Genomic DNA, 18,423 nt, shown 5'->3' on the forward strand with positions numbered 1-18,423 from the left:
AGACAACATGTTCTTTCACCTGGTATTATCTTGGTTCGGGAGCTTAAATTGCCAATAGACCTTAATATACCAGTTGTGATTTCTTGGATGGCGTGGATATTTACCGTGCTTGGGGAATATTAGTCTACTATGACAGCCCTCTTCACTCTTTCCAAAGTATGGGGGGACTGAAAGGAGGGTAACATGGGTGTTGTGGCGCCATTTGAGATTGTCGAAGGGCTGGACATTCTCCAGCAACAAAATATTAGACATCATCCAATACTTAAGTAGATGACTTGACCAAGTAGCGAAGCATATTCCAGTAGAGAGGTTTTCCATACCGCAGTCTCTGCACATGTTGACCTCAATTTCGCCCCCGTGTGCTTGATAATTCCCCGGCCCAACTTTGACTCGTCAATGACTACGAGGCTTTGCGAATCAGGTCTTATTTCCCGCAGATCGTGTTCGATGAGAGACGGTATTGAAACTCTCGTGGACACCTATTCGCAAATGAAGACACAGAAGCAGAAAAGACACATTTTCAGCGTCAGCTCAACGTCATCTCCAACCCCTGTGACAACAAAAAACAACCAAAAGAGTGGCTGTGGAGTCCCTGGCCGTGGTTTCGGCCCCGTGCCGTCGTATCCGCAATCCCCGGCCGTCCACAAACCGGCGAACCAACGGGTGTCGATCATTGCATCAAAATCAGGAATTCAGAGGCGCACCGCATGTTTCCGCAAATAGAGCGGTTATAAGAGTCAGCAGCTGCTGTTCAAATAAGCCCGCCCGCTGTTTCGAGGTCCTGTAATCTGAATTACCATCGACAAAAAAATTGAATTTTCGAGAACAAGAGCCATTGGCAGACTTCCCAAGCATACTCCACGATGAAGATGCGCATCCCTTTCAGTTTTCTCACTCTTGGAATCCTCGTGGCCGCTGAGGACATCGAAGAACACGATGTTCCCCAGGCGTGCGTTTCCGACTGCCGCAGCTTGATCGACCTCTCCGCCAGGTGCGAAAGCAGCACAGATGGTGACTCGGCATTCAATGACTGCGTGTGCGGTGACACAGGTGCCAATTCCGCATTGAACTCTTGCGCCGCTTGTGCCAAGCAGAATGGCTTCACAGCAAACGACGACAATGGTACGCACTCAAACAGGTTTCGGGACTCGGACTCCTACCGAAACAATGTACTTTTTCCCCTCGGATTGGGGCAACCGCTGACATGGATCTACCACAGATGTTGCGTCTCTGATGGCAGACTGCGGCCTGGACTTCAACGCTGCAAGCGCCTCGGGCGGGAATAACACGGGCAGTGTTGCGACCAACACGATCACTTCCGTTTCGGGCTCGAGCACCGTCGTTGTGACCACCACTTCTTCGCCGTCACCATCGCTGCAGACTTCTGGGAGCGAGGCCACGTCGACAGATGGATCGGCGGCGGCAGGAGCACGTGCAACTGCTGGCATTGGGGCCGTGGTCGCTGGGTTGGCCTTGGGAATTCCTGCGCTGATTTGATGTTCCCAAGAGTAGTTGATTCGGCAGACTTGTGAAATCCAGCCGTCTGCTCCCTTCATCTTTTCGTTCATTTTCTTCCAGGTACAACCTAGGTCTCACCAAATGCCAGCAGTCCTGAACGAAGTCATACCTAGTCATATTGATAGATAATCCTGCATGACGGTTGCCACAGCACACCTTGTAATTCCCGCTGAGAATCTAGCTGAAAGCTCCAGGTCCCACAGATCCAGCCGTGTGTCAGAGTATGCAACGACCGCCCTGGGCAAGACCCTCCGTGGGACGCAAATATAGTCCTGATAAGATCGTCTCCGGGCCCAGATTTGGTCCTTTCTCCCATCTGATTTCAAATGCGTATTTATAAAGTATAAAATGGTCTTTCTCATGCTGCTAGCAATGTACATAGCTCATCCAGCAGGTCCCACTTTGTGCCAATGTCTTTTGTCTTGTCCAGTATGTCCTTGGCCCTTGACCCGAAGAGATCCCATACTGGAAGGAACCTCTTGTCCTTGTAGTTGTCGTCGGTGATAATATTGTCGAAGGCCTTCTTCATACCATCCCGCTTCCGCAGCTGGTTGCCATAGCGAGTTATCTTTGCTAGATTCTGGGGTTGCTTGCTACTAGTATAGTAGATCTTCATCACGTTGACGATGTAGAGCATTAACGACGCAAGCCCAGCCGCGAGTGCCGTGGCCACGGACGACCCGTCGCGGTACTTGAGCTCCTCCTTGAGTAATAGCCTCGGGTTCACGTCGTCGGCCACCTGGTTCCCGGGCAGGAAGTAGTCGATTGTGCGCTGATCCTCCGTCGCCTTGTCGCTCCACCCAAAGGCATCCGCCGCACCGATACGGAAGATGTGATCCCTTGCCTGGCTGTAGGGAAGGGTGTCGACGCCTTTCTTCTTGATGTCATCCGAGGCCGAGCAGAATATGAGGATTCCTTTCTCCTTGGCGCTGCTGATAGCGGCCTTGAGTGACTCGATGGCGTCTGCTTCTTGGTCATGGAGTGGCCTCTGGTCGGAGGCAGCGAGGTCACGGATTGTCCAGGAGATGGAAATGATATCGACCTTTAAGATGATGGCGTCCTCTATAGCCCTTGCCGCACTGGCCGCGTGGATTCGCAAGGTCAGCTCGTTTCGAGGCCCGACATGTATGTCATCCTGAATGCGCATGGCATAGAGCAAGACCCATGGGTTAAGGCGAGTGATCGAGTTGGCCATGATGGTTCCGTGTCTGTTACTGGACTGATACCAGGAAGGGTTATGGGACGAGGTCCCCCTAGTACAGTAGCTCATCCCACTGACCTCGACTCGATTCGCGTACATATTTAGGCCAGCGAGGTCTACGCCGTCATCGATAAGCGCGACCTGGTGTTACAGTCAGTAAAGCCATACCGACTCTGTGACCTGGCATAGTACGCACCTTGACTCTGTCCGGGACCTGGTTATTCTGAAATGTTCCGTGCAGGGTCATGATGGCCTCTCTAAATTTCTGCATTGCTTCAATCCAACCGTGCTCCGGAGGCGTGCTCAAGTTACCAGACACGTGTGGCCCCAAATAGTTCTCCACTCCAGTGTTGGAAGTTTTGCCTGTCGCAAGCCTTCTGTGATCAACCGTAACCCCTGGTTGTGTTCTGCTGTCGACGGATTCCTTGGTTCGCTTCTCGACTTGCGTCTTTAATTCTTCAAGCAAGGACTCACACCTCCGTACAGTCTCGAAGCCCTAAAAGCCACATAATTAGGTATTTGGTGACAAATGGCCGAAGAGTAGTTACTAGAACCCTTCCTGTCCAATTTGTGTCGTTGATTGCGGGAATTCTGACTATAACGTACTGGAGACCAATAAATGGTTACTTTTTTCAGACACCTTTCCGACTCCGCAAAGAGGCGAGGGATTCCACTTTCGCTGGCCCAGCCTCTTAGCACTGTCTGATTGCCGCTCCAGTATAAATTGACCTCGGAAACTCTTGGCCAAGCAAACCTGATAACATCGGGGCTGAGGTCAAACTTCCTCCAGTCCCTAGATGAGCTTTTATTTAGCGACGGCATCATAGCAGTGTTTCACAACACAGGTACGGATAATCTTGTGAGCTATGCTTACCAAGTTTCCACCTCGATGCGGGGATGAGTTCTCTTGTTCCCGGAAATCAATGAATCTACCCCGCGTACAGCCCTCTCGATAGCAGCGTCAGTATGCGGTGGCGACTCAAAGTCCTCCTCCACAGTAAGTCGGATAATCTTCCGCACGCCACACTCGGCCAATTTGTCAAGCACGGCAACTGCAGAGCTCCGACCCATGGTTCTCTTCTCCTGTGAATTCGATCCGCGCTGGCGCCTCTGGTTGGCTTCGTAAGATCCAGAGGCTTGGGCCGAGCTGATGTCTGAGGTGTCCGCGGCGTAAGCGAGGACAGGCAGGCTGACGTATGACAATGTGTCTTCAAATCCACCAGGGCTTGCGAGCATGGAGATGAGGTCTGTGAGTTCCTTGGGCGTCTTTCTTTTCAAATTCGTCGCATCGAAGTACAAATTTCTGTCTACAAAAAATAATGTCAGTTTGGTGGAAGATAGTTTAGAAAACGCACATGACGTGGTCTTTCACCCTTCAGGATATCAACCATATCAAAACTGCCCCTGAAATAATCCAATATATGCTCTTGCCCATGGGAAAGATGACTTACCAGACGCTACCCTGCCATATAGGAGCTCCTTTGCCTCCAAATCTGATTTCTTACGAATGTAGTGCAGCTTCAGCTGATGACGTACAGCCTCCGCATTATCAGTGCAGATGTCATAGTCTTCCTTGATTTCTTCAGGCTTTTTCATGCTGGCCTCTTCTTTTGTGGTATCAACTCGATGTTTCGATATCCTAGGTAAAGGAGCCTGCCTGCCCTGGGCCTGTGATTCGATTGACATTGGATCTCTGCCAGTGTGCGGGCTTGCAGCGCGTGCCGGGCCGGGAACAACTGAACTGGAAGTCATGACTTCTACAACAGGTGAAGAAGCTTTTGGTGACAGGTTTTCGTTGCCTTGTGCGTTATGGCCTGTGTCCCTCCTGGCCAGCCCGGTAATTGGTGTCTGGCCCATATCAGCTCGAGCTTTTGAAATCTGAGAGTCTTTCCGCATGGTGTCTTTGCTAATTTCTAGCTGCAAGGACGACAACATTGTCCGAGATGGCAAAACTGTTTTCATGTCTATATGGCTTTCCCTTTGAGACCTCTTTGTCTGTGCCTCCTTGGTGAGCACGTTGCTCATGTATGATGAGGACTCATCCTTGGATCTGGCCACCGCTTGTATTGATGGCTCATGTATGGGGTGTCCTTTGCTCTTTTCTTCTCTTCCAGGGCGCGTGGTCATTGAGGGAGTGGTTTTTGGCCGTGTGGACTTCTGGGCGCGTAGTCGTGCATTCTGCGCGATGAATTCACGTTTGGTGCGCTCAAAGTAGAGGTAGGGCGACTGACCAGCGTTGTTGAACTGACTCGACGGGTCCTCCCACTGATCGCCGAGCTCGATGAGCTGCTCCAGAACCACTTTCCTGTACTGGTCGGTCGGCATGCGTGCGACTCTATACGACATTGCGTAATGCATGGGTGTATTGCCGTCCCCATCGCCGGCAACGATGCACTCAGGTTTGGCAGAAGGGATGAGAAAAGTGAGGTAGTGCAGAGTCTTGGTGAGGTCCAGCGTAATAGGTTTGTGCGTTTTGGTCTTCTTGCGTTGCGTCTGCTGGTGGGAACTGATGTAGGCGTCCACGGCCTCTGGAATGTGTTTCTTGAAGACGTAATGGAAGCAGTTTGCTCCATTAATGTCCTTTTCGCTGACAAGATGAGGGATATGACTTGAGAAGTTCTTGATGACGAAGCGGATGAACTCGTCATTTTGGTTAGCAAAGGCTCTGGTAAGCACCGGGTCCTCGGGCGAGTCGAGAGATTCCTGCAACCTGGCCTTTCGCTCCTGGTGCTTATGGAGAAGATATCCCACAATTTTAACTTTCGTTCTTTCTGGCAGGCTGTTGAAGTTGTCGTTTCTGAAGTTGGCAGCTAGGTGGTGGAGCACCGTAAGGAAGGCCATGTTGCCGTCGTCGATTTCTGCGAGAGATTCTCGCTCTCTCGGACCAAGGACCCGGGCTCCAGTATCCGAGTCCAGCTCGTCACCAGGATCGGTATCATTATCCCATTGCAAATCCTTGTCGAGTAGGCCTTTCAAGGTGAGTGTCCACCTGTCATGGAGGGATCGCCCATACCATTCATCGTCATTCTTTTCCCCAGGCGGTTGGTCATCTTCGGCTTCGTCTTCGCTACCAAGGTTTTCTTGAAAGCTCAAGATGATGGGCCCATCTGTGATAGGAGGTGGCGAGTCCACGTCGAAGTGATCCGCATGCATCATGACCATTGTGAAAATGAATTTCGCGACACTGAAACTGACGACACAACGGAGATGCTGAGAGTGCGCCACTTGAAACGGGCTGATGAAATGAAAGTCGGACGCTTAGATACGAGAAGAGCCGACGAGAATGGTGGTAGTGGTTGTCGGAGTTTACCGTAACTCAAGTCACAGGTGGATTTGGGTAGTCGCACACTGTCTCGGAAAAACGAAGTAGAGCCCCCCCCTAGTTAAATACCCCTTATTCCTTAGTTAAACTAAAACTTTACTAATAAGGTAGAAACTCTAATATTTTTTAATAAAATACCTTTATTAATTTATTAATATTCCTTAATTAATAAAAAAAAGGTTTTAATAATAGCTAGCTATTATCTATTATACTTTAAATTTTAATAGTTAAAATTTTATTTATATTTTAATTTATTACTATTTAATAAGTAGCTATAAATTAAGTTTTAATATAGTTATATAATAATTTAAACTTATTATTAAAAGGTTATTACTACTTATATAGTTACTTTAAGTATATTATTATTATTATTATTAAATATAGTTAAATTAAAATAATAAATTATAAAGGTTTATTAATTTATTTTATAATAATATTATAGAATATAATTAATATATAAATTATATAAATTAAAACTAAAAGATTTTTATTAATAAATTAGATTTATATTTTAATAAAATATAATACTTTTTATTAAATAATTATAAATTAATATTATTATAAAATAATAAATAATATTTTTAAAATTTATATATAAAGTAATAAATAAATATATATATTAATTTATTAATATAATAAAAGCTTTATAATTATTATTTTTAATAAATATATTAATTAAACTATATAATAAAAATATTTATTTTTATTAATAAATTTAGTTTTAATAAATAGGATAATATAAAGAGAATAGGTTAAATATTTATTAAATATATTTTATAGATTAAAAGTCTTTTAAATAAAAGCTTATTTTTATATTTTTATAATTATATTAAATAGTTTATTTATTATTATAATATATAAGGGTTATATAATAAAAGTTTTTCTTTAATAATTAAAAGAAAGTATTTTATTAAAAATAAATTTATATTTAAACTTAAAATTAATTTTTATAATAAATAATATTTTTAATATTATAAAATAAAATAATTAAGGTAATAAATATAAAAGGTATAAAATATAAATATTTATTTTTATATTTTTAATTTTAATTTTATTAAGGTATATTTTTATAACTTAAAGTATTATTTATATTATTAATATTAATATAAATTATTAAATTATAATTTAAATAAAAATTTTATTTAATTTTATTTTTTATATTTAAAAGATTTAATTTAAAGTTAAAACTATTTAAAAATATTTTTATTATATATAAATATTAAAAGAAAATATAAAATAAAATAAATATAATAATTTTAATTAAAATTATAAAAATTAAAATTAATAAAGTTTTAATTAAGTAAAGTTATATAAATAAAAGAATATTATTTATATATTAAATAGTTAAATTAATAATTAAAGGCTAAAATAAATAAATTAATTATAAATAAATTTATTTAATTAATTAGTATTTAATATTAAGTATTTAATTTACTTTATTTATTTAAAATAAATAACTTTTTTTTAATTATTTTTATTATTAATTATATTTTTCTATATATTTAATTATTACTTTTTTATTTAAAAGTTTTTAAAACTTATTATATAACTTTTACTTTATTAAATAAAAGGAATTATTTTAATAGACTTTTAACTTTTTATTAAATAGCTAATTTAATTATAAGGTTTAATATTAAATAAAATTAATTAATTAGTTAAATAATTTTTATAAATTTTATAAGATATATACTTTTAATATTTATTTAATAGTTTATTAAATAATTATTTAATAATTTTATTATAATAGTAAGTTTTTTATTATTATTATTATTAAAAAATTAGTAAAGTTTTTTTTTCCTTTTAAATATAGTTTAATTAATATTTTAATTAATAAAATAATTTTAAGTTATATTTATTAAACTAAATATTCTTTTTTATAAAATTTATAAAGATTAAACCTTTTATATTTTATAATTTTTATAAGTTATTAAAATTAAACTTTTTTAATAAATTTTTAAAATACTTTTAAAATACTTTTAAAATACTTTTATAATAAATTTTTAATATAAAACTATTTTATTTTTTTATTTATAATAATAATAATAAAAGAATAACTAATAACTTTTATTTTTATTATAGACTTTTAAATATTATTATTATTATTATTAATAGTAATAAGGTCTTATTAAATTTATAAAAGAAATTAATAGTAATAATAATAGTAATAACTTTATTAAAACTATTTAATTATATTTAACTTTAAATAAATTAATATTAAATAATAAATTAATAATTATATTAATATTACTTTCCTTTTACTTTTATTTTTACTATTTTTTTAAAAGGAATAAAGTTAACTTTATTACTATTAAACTCCTTTTATTAGGTTTTATTTAAATTATTTAATAATTAAAAAGCTTTTAATAGGTATTTAATTATAATATTATTTATTATAATTATATTAAATTAATTCTTTAAATTTTTATTAAATAAATTAATATATATATTATTTTATTTAATAAAATACTATTATTATAAGAAATTTCTTTATTTTAATAATAATAATTAACCTTATAATAATTACTTAAAGGATATAATTATATTTTTATTAGTTACTTATACTTTTTTATATAAGGTTTATTTTTACCTTTATTTTAATCTTTTATTTAATAGTTATTAATATAAATTAAAAGTTTTAAAGTTTAAATCTTTATTAAGTATATTTATATTTACTATCTACCTAATTATTAATAAGCTATTTTTAAGGTAACTACTTATTAAATAATTAATAATAGTTAAAAGATTTTAATTAATAATTATTTAATTAAGTAATTATTTTATAATATAAATATTTATAACTTTTATATTAATAATATAACTTTATAGTTATATAAAATTAAAAAAGGATTTTTAAAATTTAAAAAGTATATTTATAATATTATTATAATTAAATACTTTAATCCTTTTATTAATATCTTTTTATAATTTTTAATTATAAAGTTAAAACTTTTAACTTATAAGCTAACTAGTCTTAATAAAGATATTTTTAGCTTAATAATTATATTTAAATAATTTTATATTTCCTTTTAATTAAGTCTTTAAATAAGTTAATATAATTTAATAAAAACTTTAAATCCCTTAACTCTAATTTTCTCCTTAATATAATACTTTATTTTTAAGTTATATAATAAAAGTATTAATAACTTTTAAGTTATAAATTTTAATAAATAAAGTTAAAGTTAATTTATTTAAATATATTTATATTAAGGATTAATTAAATAACTTTTAAAGTATTTAATATTATTATTATTATTATTTATTAAAGACTTTACTTTAATAATAAAAGGGTTTTATTATTAATACCTTTTAAACCCTTTTTTTCCTATTATTAGGTATATTTTTTTATTATTAATTTAAATAGTATTCTTTATACTTTTTAAACTACTTAATTTATTATAGTAACCTTATTTTAAGTAGTTTTAAGGTACTTATAAATACTTTTAAGTAGTTTATTAAACTTTAATTACCTTAATAATTAGCTTTTAAATATATAATTATTTAAATAATATAATATTTTATTAATAAATTATATAATTTAACTCTTTAAATAGTTTTATATAATAAATATTAAATAGTTTGCTTAATAAATTAATTTAATAATATTATTTATAAAGTTAATTAAATTAATATTACTTTATATTAAAGTAAGTAAATTATATATACCTTTATAAATTAAGTTTAAATTAACTATATAAAATTAATATAATATTATTTTTATTTAATTAAATAATAAAGATAACTTATTATTAATATTAATAAAATTAATAGAGGTATTTTAATAAGAATATTAAAGTTTCCACCCTATTAGTAAAGTTTTAGTTTAATTAAGAAATAGGGGGTATTTAATTAAGGGGGGGCTTTGCTTTATTTTTCTAAGATAGTAGCTCGCTATCTTTTCGTGGTTCTTGAACTGCTGGCGTCCCCGGTCCAAGGCACACGACCACACAGTACAACTACACTGTCACACATCGGTTAACGCACCCTCTCCATAGGGGCAAAGTAGTTGACCACCCCCGCACATATTAATTAGTTGTAATGCACATGTGGCGTCGAGGGCGCTCGGGGTTACATAGGATTCAATATGCTGTAAAGTAGCGCCAGCATGCCCTGCATGCCCAGGCTTGCCAGGCTAAGCCATTCTATTCTAAGCTGACCGGCGAACATTCCCGCCTAGGACCCACCATCTCAGTTGACCGGGTTAGAGGTGCAGATTACAAGGCCACGGCAGGTCATATTGGAAGGAACACCCTGAAACAGCTACCCAAATACGATGATAGCTGACTGCTTGGTATCCCATTCACACCCGAGAAGCGAAGCCTTTGAGTAACAATACACAATATGATTACGGACCATTATTCTTTACCCCATCCATGTGCAGTGTGTACATGGTGCAGATCCAGAGGCTATCCAGGTCCACAGCACCGAGATTATTCGGGTCGATGTCTGTCGCGCCACCAAGCCTGTCAAATGGAGACTCGTGCACGTCGAAGTAGATTGGATCGTCTGAAGATCGCGTTGACCCGAGAGAAGTCATGCGTGACGTGAAGTTGGGCGTGACTTCGATCCGGGGAATCATCTGAAAGTTGTCGTCACTGTCGCGCTCAAGCAGGATGACAACAGTAAGCTGCGTCGGGATCCCAGACTGCTGTGAAGAATTCTCCGCGAGTGTGAACCTAGCCTGGAAATGGTCTCCCCATTCCAGGTCTGCGGGATTGTCACCTGTGACTATGGTGTGGAATTTGAGGTCCTTAGTGATGCTTTGCTCCGCAGAAGCGTTGAGACCTACGTCGGCACCGGGTATCGATGGACCGGCGTTGAAAGAGAGTCCAAACTTGGAAGCCTCATTCTGTATCGTTTCGCCCATCCTGCTCTCGCCTTTGGGACGCACCTCAGACACGTTTGGGCCCATGACACCTGACTGTTTTGAACTTGAGCAGAACTCAAACAGCACATCGGCGGCCTTAATGCGTGTGCCACGACGTGAAAGAAACTTGAGATCATATACCAGGAGCGTGGCCAGCTTATCAGAGTCGAGGCTCATGCGGCCGTGGATGATCGCCCTAGCTTCGCATCCCACTGTGAAAGCTGGTTTCCTCTTGCGGAGGCCTCCGCTCATAGCAGACACTGTCTTTCTCTGGAGTATTCCCTCTTTATTGCGAACATGATATCCTGTGTGCGTGTCAGTATCTCGGATTTGAATCAATGAATCAATAATCTTAGCTCACCACCCTCTTGACCGCCTTGACTTTGCAGTGACAAGGTAAAAGATTTACAATCAGGTGAAGTGTCGTCTTGCTCGATCTCAAGGTCTTCAAACTCATCATCACTAACCCATAAATCTCTCTCCTCGTCCATTGTGTTGGATCGTAAGAACTTGTGACAGCTGCAGTTCCTGGTACAGGTGGGGAAATATTGGGCACCCTCGGGCACTCAGGAGTAGAGACGTATATATCCGAGTAGGATGGAACAGCAATCTTAGACCGTCCCAATCGGCAGTGATGCTACACAGTGCGCGGATGTAAGCGCCCACTTGGCACTCCCTGCTCCCAAAATATCAGCTCTGCTGCAGGTGTCAGCACTAATGCAAGCCTTGTTGCACGAAACAGACTGTTGCATTTCCCAGTAACTGCCTGACTGCCCAGTTCTGAGCAGATCAGTTGTTGCTGACACCCTGGTGCCCCCCTTTCGCCTGCGACGGCCGCCAATTCTTTGACCGTGAGGGGTTATTCCGAGTCCCTATGACACAAAAAGTCAGCCGTATTGATCTACGCCGAGCGTCGACCTTTAGGCGGCAGACCCGACGCGACGAGGATTTCAGGCGCCAATAAAACCCAATAACACGGGACAGGGCTACGGCGGCCGGTTTCAACATCATCTTTCAACCACACTTTCGAATGATGTCTGAAGATTCCGAGACCATCAGCTCTCCTACGAGGCCTGGGGGCCAGGATCTCGATGTCAGTACTTCCAAACAGGGCCTGACTTTATTGTCAAGTATAGAGCCTGCCCCTGTGGATGGGGATGCTGGAGATACAAGGCTAGATATTGAGTAAAGCTTCCCAAGATGCCTTCGGCGCATTGTAACATGGTCTCCGACTTCTGTGGCTGATCTGGTCGGCATGACAGTGTGGTCCACGTCCTAGGGGTTTCCATGAGGGAAAGTCCGCTCGCTTTGTCGTTTCTGTCAGATTCGCTTCCTCAAAGCTCTCGAAGGAGAGAATATCACTTCGATTTTGATGTATCAGGAACTCTTAGCGACGACTTGGAGTTCACCAAGGATTACGTCGAGTTCCAGGCCCGACAGCTTCTTGATGGGCTATTGGAGTATCGACGGCCCCGAGCCAACGACGAGGTGGGCTTATAACACCCTGGATACGGTTTTCCTTTGAGCTTTTGTGACTGATCTACTCATTTCATGAAGCCAGCTCAGAGAGTGACCATCTTCTTCGCATACGATATCGGCGCTGTAATTTTGAAAAAGGCTAGTGTTGTCGGCAGCTGTCGCCCTGGAGACTCGGGGAATCTCCGTGCTCATTCAGAACTCTAACGCGCACTCCACAGGCAATCTCCATTGCTTCAGACATCAATGAAGAGTACAGTGAGATATTCGCAAGTATCGCAAAGATAGTAAGCCTTATTTTTCTACTTGAAGCTGCCCCTGATGGATTTCAGGCCGAGGAAGACTGACATGGCGAAAGATCTTTACCGGCTGCTTTAATCGCGGGGGAGAACGAGATCTGGGTCTCAAAATACTCACCTTCTTGAATGACGCCATTCTTCCGGAAGATGGGAGAAGTGAGGCCGTTTGGAAGTCGTGCATTACTTTGTCATCAGTTCAGAACCTGGTTTCAACAATACGGCACACCAATGAAGCATTCCTTGCGTCTAAGATTTCTTCACGCTGCACAACCTTCAGCCTGTACGCGGGGACTTCTTCCAAGCGAATTCATGGGGTAAGAATATCTCCCTACTATGTCTACGAAACGTCTTATATGAGGACTGACATCAAAGACCTAGACATTGGGGTATTACTTTGCAACACTCGGTTTATCAAGCGAACTGGCAATAGAGGAGGTTGATGCAGAAGGCATACAAGCCGCGTTCCCTAATCTCATGGATAATATAGGAAGCGGAATCACCAGTAATACCCCAAATCCTCGTGAAGTGCGACCATGTATAAATGATCAAACCAGCGACTAATATTCTGCCCAGGTTGGGCGTCATTGGGGCCGTCAGAAATAGCTCTGGAGCAAAGTCTATTGTCCCTTGCCGCCCCAGAGGCCCACTTAATGATTAAAAAGGTCTCACCAGACCATCCTGTACTAAAAGGTGAGAACTACGACATGTGGTGCCGGCTAGGTGGGACGCAAGTCATATATCTCGAGGGAACCGACTCCCAGGCTACGACAGAAGCCGCGGAGCAAATGAGCATGGATTGGATCAGACGTCAGCAGTTGCGCAGGCGATATTTCGTTCGCAGCTTTGAATTTCGATTTTGCGCCTCTGATCCAGCGAGGAACTCTACCATGGCAATGTTGACCGCATGCTTCTTGCATTTCTTTAGGAGGACGACGGCAGATGCATTTCGTGTACAGGACCTACAAGACCAGCTACGAGACCAGTTCAAGCTGCAGAATGCCTGGACAGACGATGACTTATGCAACATGGCATTGAACTCGTACATTTGGATGTACGAAGAAAGCACATTTGTTCTTATTGGACTGGATGAATGCGATGCTGCAAGCCGAAGAAGATTTTGGACTTTGGTTGGCAGTATAGCCAGCAGATGCGAGAACCGGTTCAACATCATCGTGGCGGGCAACAAGCCCGGTTCATACGACGCTCAAATGTTGCGCGAGGAATTGAAATACTGGCCAGAAGTCAACATTCTCAATTTTGAAGTACCACAGGAGCCTGAGATCGACGTAGGCCCGGAGACACAGAGGAACGATTTTCTCGCGCGGTTGTGTTCGCCACCACCTGGGAGTCATCCAGTGAAGGAATGCCTTGAAAGATTACAATCAATGAACCCCAAGACCATGTCCAGTATACTGGACGTGGTCAAGATGTACTCTCGATGGCCGGCCGATTGCACAAAGGAGAATTTCAGGGCCTTTCTCGACACGACAAGGCGCGTGGATTCATCCTACACCCCCGAGGAAACTGCCTGGAAGATTCTGAGTTCAGTGCCATGTCAAGAGGTAGTCATGAGTGCCTTGACGTGGATCATCGCTGCCCAGCGGCCCCTCACGTTGGACGAGCTCGCAAGCTTTGTCGCTATCAGCAGAAATATGCTCGGCGAGCAGCTCGATCTTCCCAAGTCAGAAGAAATAAGGCGCTGTTCGATGGATATCGACAAACAAATTCGCGGATTTGCCGTCGTCGAGGCGGGCCAGTTCCGCATCCATTCTCACATTCTTGAGCTACTCGCAGATGCTCCGACACAAGACTGGGAGGCGCTCAGGAAGCGGGCGCCACGGCTGACTGCAGAGGTTTTATTACAGTACCTCCGACTGGAAATTGTACAGGAGAGGCTTCACGGTCTGTTTCGACAGTATGAGGAGCGTGTGCAACAATCAGGGCACGCAATGACGCCTCCACTCATGCCTGATGGGAAGGATATGCTGTTTTATGCCGTACAGGCACTGCCCCATCATCTGTCCGGAATTGAAGTTGCGGAAGATATCGAAGCGCAATTAAGAGATCCTTCAGGGCCTTATGAAGCCTGGTCGAAAGTATATTGGGCAATGTCAAACCCTTTCGCTCGACCACACTCCGGACCGCTAAAATCGGCGTGGAGAGCCTGGACGTCCACTCTCGAATTCGGTCCGCCGAGTGTGGTGAGATTGCGCGATGTCAATGGGCAAGACAACAATGGAAGGCCACCGATGGACTGCCTCGCCGAGGCTGTGCGGGCCAACAACCAAGACTTGGCAATCAGCTTCGCGGAGGAGGTCATCTCCGACTTCCAGAATCAGGCGTCCTTGACCAAAGATGAACGCCTGATCTTCCCACCTTCGATTCTGTGGAGAGCTGCGTGGCTCGATATGGATCGTTTGCTAGACTTGGTCTTGAGTCACAGCGAGCAGCAGGACGACTCCTCGTCGGCTTCCTGTCCATCGATGCTTTTCCTAGCAAGTCGCATCGGTTGTTCAAACAGCGTGGATGTACTCCTCAAACATAAAGGAGACACCAGACTCGCCAAGAAGGACCGGCCTACAGCTCTCCACGCCGCGTGCGGGCGTGGTCATTTGACTATCGTCCAGACGCTATTAAAGAAAGATCTAAGCATGATCAATACGCCACATCCAAGCACTCTTCTTTACGTGGCATCATTTTGGGGTTGTTGGGAGATCGTTGAGACGCTCCTGGAGAGCGGAGCCGACCCAAATCAGGCAAAATGCGCACCCAGGCCAAAGGCGGCCGATGACCCGGTTGAACACGACTGGACCCCCATCACGGCGGCCTGTCATAACGGCTTGGTAAAAACTGTTCGCATGCTCCTCAAACACGGAGCAGATCCGGAAACACCCGGACCGTGGGGTGCGGACACCTGCCTCTACCTCGCGGCAGTGAACAGCACGAGTCTCGAGACAACGAAAGTGCTACTCGAGCACGGAGCCGATCCAAATCATAAAAACTTGGAAGATCCTTTACTGACTGTTATCATATACAGCAAGCGAATACCAGAGAATACCAAGCTTGAAATGTTTGAGCTCCTTTTGAATAATGACCCACCCGTGAACCTGGAGCGAGGCAACGAAGAAGGGGTAACGCCTTTGATGGACGCTGCCGCGACGGGGAGACTATCCGCGACGCAATGCCTACTTGACCATGGTGCGTCCGTCGATGCGCGGGACTCGAACAACTATACGGCCCTATTCTGGGCTATATTTGGGGGCCACTGGGAAGTGGCTCGCCAACTGCTTCGCCATCACGACCAGCCAGTTCTCGATCTTGTCTCCAGCAGGGGCTACACGCTACTACAAACGGCAATAGAAAATGTCGACGAGCTCAGGAATCTCCTAGAAGCCGGAGCCGATCCGAGCCTTGTTAACAGATGGCAGCAAAATCTCTTAGATCGCGCTGTGGTGCTGGAGAAGACTCAAGTCGTCAAGATGCTGCTCGAGACAGGGAGGGGTGTCGATTTGCACCACCGTGATTGTGACGGATACACCCCAATTATGGTCGCAACCGGCTACACTCCTAACGAGGAGATAACGAGAATGCTTATGGAGGCCGGCTCAAGCCTCTCAGAAACAACCCCTAACGGGAGTTCTCCATTACACCTCGCAGCGTGGAAATGCAGACCAGACGTCTTGCAGGTCCTTCTTGATTTCCACGACACGGATGACCTTTCAAGAAAAAGCGACACAGGTCAAACACCATTGGTAGCCATGGCTGATTTTGAGAGTGAGGCGTCTCTTGAGTGCATACGCCTGCTTGTCCGTGCCGGTGTCGATATCAACAGTCAGGACAACTACGGGAACACGCTGCTCACCCAGGCTTCCAGTGCCGGACCGGGCGCCAGAGCGGTCCACGATTGGCTCCTAGCCCGTCCGACAATTGACATTCACCTCGTGACAGTCAGAGAGGGCACAGCCCTGCACGTCGCCTGCATGTACGGGGATGAAGGTCTCGTCAGCATGCTGCTGCAGAAAGGCGCCCGGGTGAACTCAACCCACCTCTGCGACAAGCCCACGCCCCTGATCGCGGCGTGCATGCCCGAGCGGCGCTTCGACACCGAGGACCCAGCGGCCCGGACCGAGAGCGCCGAGAGGATCGTGCGGACGCTCATCACGCACGGCGCCGACGCGTCCCTCGTGAGCGGCATCTCCATCTTCAACGCCCTGTGCGCGGCGGCGTTCTGCGCCGGCGTGGGGACCATCAACTTCATCCTCGACAAGGCGGCGTCCGCGCGCACGCCCGACCCCCTGGGCCGCCTGCCGATACACTTTGCCGCGGCAAACGGCGTCCGGAACTTCGAGGCGGTGGCGCTGGCCCACGGCGGGGACATCATGGCGCCGGACCGGTTCGGCAAGAATGCGCTGCACTGGGCCGCGCAGTTTGGGAAGGCGGGCGCCGTCAGGGCGATCCTGCACAGGCTCCCGCCGAGGGACAGGAAGAGGTGTGCCAACTCGGAGGATGCTGACGGGTGGACGCCGCTTGCTTGGGCGTCGAGGCCGATCGAGCCTGACTACGCGGAGTTCTGGACGAGATCCGAGGCGCCGGATTACGAGGCGACGATCCAACACTTGTTAGAGCATGGGGCAGACATCCACGTGCGCTTCCGCACAGGCCGTGGTGACGAAGCGGAGGAGTTCACGCCTTTGTTGATGGCCCGACGGTATGAAGCTGACGCGGCGATTATTGAACTCCTCACACCGCGGGGACAAGACGGTGAGGCTTCAGCCGATTCAGGAGACGAGCGAGTGTATAGGAGGCTCGACGGGTTCTGCGACTTCTGTTTTGCGGTGAGTTACCTTTCATGCCCTCTCTTTCTTTTAATCTCTTTGGTATCCAGCATCCAAGACTTTTAAGATTGTATAATTATTACTAACGCTGGTCAACCAAGCAATCTCGAGGTGTTGCGTATAGATGCGAGACATGCACCGATCGCTATTGGATCTGCAAGAAATGTTTGCCTGTGGCAACGGTAGAGCACCCGCGCACTGCCACTTTTGAGGGGCCCCATACCTTCGATTCAGGAAGTGGGCAGGAATTTGTGTTCCAGTCTAAGGCGTCTTCGTCTGGGGAATCTGGAACAAGTGGGGATGATGCTTCCCGGACAAGTGGTGATATTAGGAGCGGGGCCGATGTGTCGACGGCAGAGTTTGAACCGATGGACTTCCCTGAGGGTGACATCGAGCAGCTGGAATTTCCTGATTTACAAAAGCTGGGTGGCCTAGAAGATCTGTAGAGTTGGCAAGAATGTTCACCGGGTAGCTTATATAAACACTAGAAAATTTACCGGGTTTTCTTACAGGAACACAGCTATCTCATGCTGTCCGCGTTCACACCTTTGTGGCTGGTTATATATGTGTGTCACGTACTATATTCTCTCTATACTATTACTGGCGTTGTATTTTTCTTAAACTCTAGGTCTTGAGTGTTGGCCACTATATGAAGACGCCATACACGTTTTATAGCATGGGATTAGCAACGAAACCACCAACCACCACATGTATGTTCAGTGAGTCGCACTGGCATTTCGTCACCAAGACCGGCCCGGCCGGTACAAATATTCTAAGGTACCTACATACCTAAGCAAGCTATTTTACTGGGGGTGTTCCCTAGGATGTTATTCATCGGGCACGGGAGGATGTTTTTGGAAGGCAAGTTTCTTAGGAGTGTGTCCGCGGAGTGGCTCACCAGAATGGCT

At 43.2% G+C, this 18,423-nt stretch overlaps 4 protein-coding genes across 4 annotated transcripts; 2 read left to right on the plus strand and 2 right to left on the minus strand.

Annotated features, from left to right (window-relative positions):
* The first annotated feature begins 526 nt into the window (after nt 1–526).
* Nucleotides 527–1,652, plus strand: KVR01_009451 (uncharacterized protein). Its single transcript, XM_044785982.1, has 2 exons — nt 527–1,122; nt 1,220–1,652. The coding sequence occupies exons 1-2, from the start codon at nt 864–866 to the stop codon at nt 1,495–1,497; spliced, it is 537 nt and encodes a 178-aa protein (XP_044641953.1). The 5' UTR covers nt 527–863; the 3' UTR covers nt 1,498–1,652.
* A 172-nt stretch (nt 1,653–1,824) lies between these two features.
* Nucleotides 1,825–6,024, minus strand: KVR01_009390 (uncharacterized protein). Its single transcript, XM_044787665.1, has 5 exons — nt 4,171–6,024; nt 3,594–4,026; nt 3,326–3,512; nt 2,916–3,215; nt 1,825–2,860 (listed from the first exon to the last, which is right to left on the minus strand). The coding sequence occupies exons 1-5, from the start codon at nt 5,879–5,881 to the stop codon at nt 1,877–1,879; spliced, it is 3,615 nt and encodes a 1,204-aa protein (XP_044641892.1). The 5' UTR covers nt 5,882–6,024; the 3' UTR covers nt 1,825–1,876.
* A 4,135-nt stretch (nt 6,025–10,159) lies between these two features.
* On the minus strand, nt 10,160–11,447 carry KVR01_009373 (uncharacterized protein). The gene is made up of 2 exons (XM_044793146.1): nt 11,267–11,447; nt 10,160–11,210 (listed from the first exon to the last, which is right to left on the minus strand). Exons 1-2 carry the CDS (start codon nt 11,394–11,396, stop codon nt 10,384–10,386), a joined length of 957 nt encoding a protein of 318 aa, XP_044641875.1. The 5' UTR covers nt 11,397–11,447; the 3' UTR covers nt 10,160–10,383.
* Nucleotides 11,448–11,763: 316 nt separating this feature from the next.
* Nucleotides 11,764–18,012, plus strand: KVR01_009234 (uncharacterized protein). Its single transcript, XM_044793285.1, has 8 exons — nt 11,764–12,090; nt 12,168–12,393; nt 12,463–12,522; nt 12,603–12,668; nt 12,740–12,994; nt 13,059–13,182; nt 13,254–17,515; nt 17,617–18,012. Exons 1-8 carry the CDS (start codon nt 11,936–11,938, stop codon nt 17,959–17,961), a joined length of 5,493 nt encoding a protein of 1,830 aa, XP_044641736.1. The 5' UTR covers nt 11,764–11,935; the 3' UTR covers nt 17,962–18,012.
* The last annotated feature ends 411 nt before the right edge of the window (nt 18,013–18,423 follow it).

Source organism: Diaporthe batatas, assembly GCF_019321695.1.
Source record: "Diaporthe batatas strain CRI 302-4 chromosome Unknown Contig00011, whole genome shotgun sequence".
Classification (NCBI taxonomy): domain Eukaryota; kingdom Fungi; phylum Ascomycota; class Sordariomycetes; order Diaporthales; family Diaporthaceae; genus Diaporthe; species Diaporthe batatas.

Bases quoted from the DNA above. Each gene is read 5' to 3' on its own strand.
- KVR01_009451 (XM_044785982.1), top strand. From the start codon at position 864: ATGAAGATGCGCATCCCTTTCAGTTTTCTCACTCTTGGAATCCTCGTG. The intron at 1,123-1,219 runs GTACGCACTCAA...GATCTACCACAG, and splicing joins CACAGCAAACGACGACAATG to ATGTTGCGTCTCTGATGGCA.
- KVR01_009234 (XM_044793285.1), top strand. From the start codon at position 11,936: ATGATGTCTGAAGATTCCGAGACCATCAGCTCTCCTACGAGGCCTGGG. The intron at 12,995-13,058 runs GTAAGAATATCT...TCAAAGACCTAG, and splicing joins CTTCCAAGCGAATTCATGGG to ACATTGGGGTATTACTTTGC. The intron at 13,183-13,253 runs GTAATACCCCAA...TATTCTGCCCAG, and splicing joins TATAGGAAGCGGAATCACCA to GTTGGGCGTCATTGGGGCCG.
- KVR01_009373 (XM_044793146.1), bottom strand. From the start codon at position 11,396: ATGGACGAGGAGAGAGATTTATGGGTTAGTGATGATGAGTTTGAAGAC. The intron at 11,211-11,266 runs GTGAGCTAAGAT...ACACGCACACAG, and splicing joins TCAAGGCGGTCAAGAGGGTG to GATATCATGTTCGCAATAAA.
- KVR01_009390 (XM_044787665.1), bottom strand. From the start codon at position 5,881: ATGGTCATGATGCATGCGGATCACTTCGACGTGGACTCGCCACCTCCT. The intron at 4,027-4,170 runs GTAAGTCATCTT...TATTTTTTGTAG, and splicing joins ATATGGCAGGGTAGCGTCTG to ACAGAAATTTGTACTTCGAT. The intron at 3,513-3,593 runs GTAAGCATAGCT...AAGCTCATCTAG, and splicing joins CGCATCGAGGTGGAAACTTG to GGACTGGAGGAAGTTTGACC.